The sequence below is a fragment of the Olea europaea genome, chromosome 23 (assembly GCF_002742605.1).
Source record: "Olea europaea var. sylvestris chromosome 23, O_europaea_v1, whole genome shotgun sequence".
Taxonomy (NCBI): Eukaryota; Viridiplantae; Streptophyta; class Magnoliopsida; order Lamiales; family Oleaceae; genus Olea; species Olea europaea.
This window is the reverse complement of record NC_036259.1, coordinates 3,568,447-3,576,058: the sequence shown is the minus strand read 5'-3', so window position 1 is coordinate 3,576,058 and position 7,612 is coordinate 3,568,447. Positions and strand designations below refer to the sequence as shown.

At 32.4% G+C, this 7,612-nt stretch overlaps 1 protein-coding gene across 1 annotated transcript; it reads left to right on the top strand.

Moving 5' to 3' along the window:
• The first annotated feature begins 1,497 nt into the window (after positions 1-1,497).
• LOC111371934 (wall-associated receptor kinase-like 8) lies at positions 1,498-4,322 on the top strand. The gene is made up of 3 exons (XM_022994081.1): positions 1,498-2,431; positions 2,528-2,689; positions 3,118-4,322. The coding sequence occupies exons 1-3, from the start codon at positions 1,498-1,500 to the stop codon at positions 4,320-4,322; spliced, it is 2,301 nt and encodes a 766-aa protein (XP_022849849.1).
• Positions 4,323-7,612: the final 3,290 nt, after the last annotated feature.

Here is a 7,612-nt window from a genome sequence, read left to right as displayed (position 1 = left end):
AATTGGCGTGAAATGGCATTCTAGAACTAAATTGGAGTTGATTTAGTGCAATTGATGATCAACCAGATTGCAATTGATCAATTGAAAACATTATGGAGTAATTGAAGGCGATTCACAAGTTTCGAGAGTGAAACATAATATTTGAAACGTTTAAGAACTTAATTACCAACTCTTGGAACTTGAGTTCAATTACGGCTAATTAAGGAATTTGAAAGATTAAAGTTTAAAATTTTAATGATGAAAGATCCAGGGTGAAATTAGGAAGCGACCTCAACTGAACAAAAGAGAAGATTCAAGGACCAAAACAAAAGGAGAGAAAACATGAATATTGCAAGCTTTGTTAGGTGCAATCGCAAGTGGGAATTTCTGAATTCCAGAGAACAAATTATTAAGCCGATGTGATCACATATAGTTATAAACTGCGATTGCACAGTGTATTCCGACCTAAAAGATTTTATTTATTTATTTAATCAACCTCTTCTTGGAAGGTAATTAGGGGCACATTATTTTTGACCTAAATCTTGGACTATCAGTACATTCTTTCATCCAAGATTCAAAAGAAAGGAAGCTTGGAGGCTCTTGTACATAAAAATTGCATCTTTACATGTTCGTATTTGGAATAGAGATATTATCGGAATATATGTGAGGATAGATTTGATTCTACTTGAGAGAGATTATTGACCATGATAAAAATATTGATCGTCAAGTTCAAATAAATGTTACCAAATTGTGGAATTAGTATTAAGATGGATGAATGTATTTCTCCTTTAATGGAGTATTCATGACATTTCCTACCACTCAGTTAGTTTGGTTAGATAATTTTAGGTTGTCAATATACCCATTTTTTTATTTATTAAATTGTTGAATTCAAGTAATGCCACATTGGTGGCATAAATGATTACTCAAAATCTCTTTTAAGAAAACTACTCTTGGTTATCATACATAGTTAACAGACTTGGCGTTTGAGTAAAATGTTTATTTTATGTGGTTCAAAAGAATATAAGGAATTATAGAAACTAAAAATTTAAAAGCAATAAACTCAGGTCGTGGAATCGCATTGTGCCATTTTTAGCCTAGATTCACATAGTCCATGTGTGGAAGAAAAGTAGATTCAGGTCGAGTTATACCTAACATCATAACAAATATTATTCTCGAATCATTTGAAATTAAAATAGCATTTTTTATTTATATTTTTATTGGTGTGCAAAGAACTCAAGCAATAGGCCAAATTGCCTTGGCAAACAGGTGCAAGATCACCGAAGCAAAATTCCCAGTCTCCCATCACACACAAAAGTGGAAAAAGAAAAAAAAAGTATAGTCTTTCTGGTAAGAGTCAATGCATGCGAGGCCAAAAAAGATTTAAAAAAAAAAAAAAAGGATTTTTACAATTTTTTATTATTTTTATAAAGAAAGGTTCACGAATAGTCTAGCGCTGGATGCATTATAAAGCCCAACTGTGAGGCTGTTGTTTAGTATGCATAGATTACGCTGGAAAACATGCAAATGCATTCGGTTTTGCTCCAAATCTTCTGCTTTCTTTCACTAGTGGTAGCACTACCGCCAAATGCGGTCGGAGCCGCCACCACCAAACCTGGCTGCCAAAGCAGATGTGGTAACCTAGAAATTCCATACCCGTTTGGTATCGGGTCAAAATGTTCTCGGAACGTACACTTTAATATCAACTGCAATACTTCTTTCGACCCTCCAAAACCCTACCTCCCGGATCGCTCTGAAAGTTATTACTATGAGGTTGTTAATATCTCAGAAACCCAAATCTTTCTCAAGAACTCGGAGGCACAACTGGCAATGGCCTGTTACGGTATGGGATTCAATAACAAGACAGAGAATTCTACTATATCAATCACATTTCTGGATAGTCCTTATACGTTATCAGACACAAATCAGATCACATCCATTGGTTGCGATGACATGGCAATGGCATCACAACTGTCATACCTAACAAATACCTTTGACGGTAGTGTTTGTGCATCGTACTGTGGCGGTACTCCATATTATGTTCATAATGGGTCATGTCCAGGCAGGGGCTGCTGCCGGACCTCCATATCCAGAGTTGAGTATCTCCGAGTTGAATTGTTAGACATGCATAGTTATTGGGGTCGAGAGAGAAAACATTTCCGGTGCAGCTTTGCCTTCGTTGGAGTGACAGGTGATTATGATAAATTCAATTTTAGTTTATCTCATCTCGACAATTCAACAACTTTCCTGCGTAGTAATGAAGAGTTTACGGGTATGCCGTTGGTGTTGGACTGGCGAATTGGGGACTACAATTGCATCGAAGAGCAAAATTCGACTAATTATGCATGTGGAAAGAATAGTTATTGCATTAATTACGACACCAGTCTTAATTTTGGAGGATATCACTGCAAGTGCAAAGAAGGATTTGAGGGCAATCCTTACCTAGGATGCCATGGTTAGCTCTGTTTAAAGTTGTCTAATTTTACTAACGAGATCGATCAATACAAAACTCTAATTATTTGTTGCGATTTTTGATGTGTCGGGTGGACAGATATCGACGAATGCATCAATAATCGATGTGTCTCATATGGGACATGCACCAATACTCCAGGTTCCTATAATTGTTCCTGCCCTGATGGTTATTATGGTGATGGCAAAAGAGATGGTATTGGCTGTATTCCGATTCTGGTGTCCCATAGCAAATTGGCAATAGGTAATTTTCAATTAATCTTTATATATTAAATAATTGGGCATAAAATTTATTTTTTCTTAATATTTTCCTAAATGTTACTAGTTAATTATTAAATAAAATCAAATGCCCATTTTTATAATAAGATAATTAGTACTATACAATTGCTTGTTAAAAACTTTTTTCTTATTATCAATAGCTAGATTAATTTAACAAATTGTTATTAATCAAATAATAAATGTTATAAAATATTAAGCATTTAAAATAAGTTAGTCAACACAATATATGAAGAACGACAATTCTGGACGAAGATATCATAATCTATACTCACAATTTTAGTGTTAGAATTCTTAACATTGTATTGCTGTTATCTTAATAAAAAATAGTAAACAAACAATGATCAATATTCCTACTCTAGAAAACTATACATAATTATACCTTGATACTTCCAGGAATAGGCTTGGGCGCTGGAGTGGGATTTCTTCTATTGTTATCAACTTGCTTCTGCTTGTTCAAGTTTCATCAGAAGAGAAAAATCAAGAAGCGCAAAGAAAAATTCTTCAAACAAAATGGTGGTATCTTGCTACAACAACAAACATCAACAGATGAATGTATACTTGAAAAAACACAACTTTTCACTATTAAGGAGCTGGAGAAAGCTACCGATAACTTCAATGAAAGTCGAATACTTGGTCAAGGTGGCCAAGGAACAGTCTATAAAGGAATGTTACATGACGGAAAAATCATAGCAATAAAAAAATCCAAGTTAGTAAATACAAATCAAGTGGAGCAATTCATTAACGAGGTTGTCATGCTTTCACAAGTAATTCATAGGAACGTAGTTAAACTACTAGGTTGTTGCCTAGAAACAGAGGTTCCTTTATTAGTTTATGAATTCATCTGCAATGGAACCCTTTTCGATCATATCCATGACAAGAGTTCTGATTTCCCATTGTCATGGAACATGCGCTTGAAAATTGCTATAGAAGTGGCAGAAGCACTTGCTTATCTTCATTCTGCAACTTCTTTTCCTATCTATCACAGAGACATTAAGTCAACTAATATATTGCTTGATGAAAAATATGTAGCCAAAGTTTCAGACTTTGGAACTTCAAGGTTAATTGCAATGGATCATACTCATGTAACTACCCAAGTAAAAGGAACATTTGGATACGTAGATCCAGAGTATTTCCAGTCAAATCAATTTACCGAAAAGAGTGATGTTTATAGTTATGGAGTTGTTCTTGTCGAGCTCTTGACTGGGCAAAGGCCAACATCTTTGGCGACGCAAGAGGAAAAAAGTTTAGCAACAAGATTTTTGTTATGTATGGACGCAGAAAATCTCGAAACAATTGTTGACGCCCAAGTCTTAGAGCAGAGTAAGAGAGAAGAGCTTTTTGCAGTGGCTAAGCTTGCACAAAGGTGCTTAAATTTGAATGGGAAGAAAAGGCCAACCATGAAAGAAATAGCCATGGAGTTGGAGATTGTTAGAATGTCACAAACGCATTCAACTATATCCGAAACTAAATATCAAGACATACAGTTGTGCAAATCAAAAACAAGATTGATGGCAGATGATAACTACACATGGACAAGTAACTATGACAATATCATCCCATCATCTGATGCCTATCCCTTAGAGATTCACACAGTTTGATGCCTTAAATGGGTTTCTAAACAATTTCCTCATTTATTGCTACTATATGCTTTTGTAATTGTGTATTTAAACACTTAAATAACATATAGCCACCTAAATTTGGGTGGCATTCTAAATGCTTTAATAAACTCCATCTGCTCAAGATTTTTGTAACATCATTATAGGCACAGACTTTTGCAGCATCAGATATTTTAAATCTTTTTCAACTTCGTAGTATATTATTATATCTTGCTAAAACTCAAGTTATTAAAAAATTTATAAATTTTCAACAAACCGAGATTTGTTTAATATTTGTCTGTTATGATAAAATGTCTCGTTTAAAATATTAAACAAATAGAGGCATGAAAAACTTATATATATAAAATTGACTATATTCGAGAAGAAATCCTCCACAAAAATGGTGGTTTACTTAATTTAAACATTTTCACAATAAGAACTATTACTTGTCCAATTAATAATTTGAACCTGCTTTCAGATCAAACTTGCTTAAAGCGTATGATAGAGTGGCATCAAAGGGACACCCCTCCTTAGAATATCTTCTTTGCCAACTAGGCAATATGGAAGCATTATTATTATTTTTTTAAATAAAAAACTAACACCAAAAGGTTGTTCAAAAAAATTGAAATGTCATCTATCTAAAGAGGGATGGATTGTTGACTACTTTTGACTTTTGAGTCTCATCATTTTTGAAATATATCTCGTGATTTTACGAAAATATTAAGGTGAGTTTTACCCAAAGTATTTGTAACGCTTTGCATTTGATTACAATGAATATTTGACATAGGATCTTCATATGAAATGAAAATACCACTGACTTGTACATTATTATTATTATTATTATTATTATTATTATTATTATTATTATTATTATTATTATTATTATTATTATTATTATTATTTGGAGCACTAAAACGGGTGCAATTTACGGTTTCACATTTTAGAAAATGTGTACTAGGATTGGAAATTTAATGGGGTTTCAGTTTAGAAATTGTGTATTAGGATTGGAAATTTCGGCATGACCACTGATTCACGAAGTCTAGGGCAATCAATTGCTATGACCATACATTGCACTTCAAAAATGGTGTTTACTTGACTTAGCCCAAGTTTGAATACAAATTTATAAATAATTTATAAATTGAGTTAAACTAAGATATTAATTTCAACTATATATTTTCAATTTTTATTTATAATTATCCATGCATAATAATCCATTGATAAATTTGTCAAATGAAGGCTGAGTGTGTTCCATATTGAACTCAAAAAGTGTTATTTAATGCTAAATATTTGCCAGCTTTGGATTCGGATTGAAGCGAAATTGTTGGAAGAATTGGGGATTGAACCAATATTATTCAATATCGTGTTTAACTACCATAAAGTCATTTTCAATACAAGAATTTGTTGGTTTTGAATTGTGGCAAACTATTTTGAGGACCTACTTACCCCACATTGAATGGAAATTTGGGAAGTCGAGAATTACCAAGTCAAAAAAATGTTTCTTAGGTTTTAAGTTTGATAAATGTCATCATGTCATGTTTGCTAAAATTTCGCAAATGTACAATATCGTCACCAAGTAATAAAGTGGACATGAGTACAAGTATCGATCTCACGAGTACAAAATATTTTATCTAATTTAATTAAACCTAACATTAGTCAAATAGAAATTTTTTGGAAGAGTCTTATACCAACAACCTAAAATCTATAGTGGGAATTTAGGATGTTTTCCGACCGAGAGCCTGGGCTGAAGTTTTTATAAATTATCTGTTGGATTAAACTCAAGTAATTGACAAAAACTAGGACTTCAAATCTTCCTACATTCAGCAATTTTAATATCAATTCCATAATTGATAACACCCATTTGGATACGAAAATCAATGTTCCTAACTTATTTAATTAATCTCTTTCGAGTAAAACTAAACATATTCTTACATGTGACTCCCCCACATCTCTATAAAGGATGTGAATATTTTAAGATGCTTTAAAACACAATAACATTAAAAATGATCATACAAAGTATAACGACACGTCTCTATTTCCTTATTGGGCTTTACAATGATTATTGCTACGTTCTAAATTCCTATTCCTTCTCTTGAATATCAATAAAAATCACAAGACAAATCAACAAGTGATCAATTAATTGAAAGTTATTAATCTCCTAACAATCATTCAAAATCAAATAAACATTCAATGTTAAAATTCGAGATTTAATATCAAAACTTTAAAATGTAGGATTCAACGTTATTCTAGTATCTACACAATTAGTTAATCAGCATATAAATTACAAAAACACATTTGAATAGTTAGAAAAATCACCCGGAAATAAAGTTTGAAAAGAAGATAAAGAAATCTTGAAAGTCTTTAATCTCTCTGTTGACTCATTGATCAACCTCCTTTGATTTTTCTTCAACCTAAGAAATATATGTATGAATTTATATGGATATGTGTTTCGTAACAAATGATTCTTTAAAGCTTGAATGAATATGGATTTGACGATCGAAAGCTTCCTATGCAGGCTTCTTCTTTGAAAGATTTTATGTGTTTTGTATCTGAAGAGCCTATTTTGGCTTGGATGGTATTTGTCTTTCAAATCCTCCAAAGCTCTATCTTATAATTGGAGATAAAAATATGTATTTATAGGCCCCAAGATAAGTTCAAAAGTTGTGCTCTAATTGCTTTCAAAGTAGAGTTGAGTCGAACAAGAGAAAATTTGAACTGCCCATATATAATCATGCATCGCTCAATATAAGAATTTTGCTTGCTGAAACTGTAAACTCTTGCAATCAAAAGTCACAAATTTTCCCTTATTTACAATTCGATCCTTACTCTTCCTTTTGTTTCAGGTTAAGTCCCTAATTAATTGATTCTTAGTCCTTCATCTTTGAATCTTTACAATTGAATCCCCCACAAATAGTCTAAAATCGCTCTGATGTAAGTTTTGGGAGTTTGTAATTTAGTCCTCAAACTCTCCAAATATTGAATTTACTCCTAGAACTTATGAATTTCTTCCGAACGTCTATTAATTCTTCTAATTGATCATGTACACCCCAATTAATCTTTAATTTGCTCCAAATCAACCTCAAAAAGCTCCAAAAACTTTGTTCACGCTATTTGCATCATGTTGAAGTGTTATCTACAATTAACATGTTTAACAACAAATTAGGTAGATATATGCTTAATTTAGCAATAAATAATCAAGTTTAGAAGTTCAAGTTGGTGCATAAAATACACTTACCATTGTGCATGGACTGTGAAGTAACAAGCTAGATTGAAGTCTACAGTTTTGGAGTTTTTAT

Bases quoted from the DNA above. Each gene is read 5' to 3' on its own strand.
- LOC111371934 (XM_022994081.1), top strand. From the start codon at position 1,498: ATGCAAATGCATTCGGTTTTGCTCCAAATCTTCTGCTTTCTTTCACTA. The intron at 2,432-2,527 runs GTTAGCTCTGTT...TCGGGTGGACAG, and splicing joins TCCTTACCTAGGATGCCATG to ATATCGACGAATGCATCAAT. The intron at 2,690-3,117 runs GTAATTTTCAAT...TGATACTTCCAG, and splicing joins CCATAGCAAATTGGCAATAG to GAATAGGCTTGGGCGCTGGA.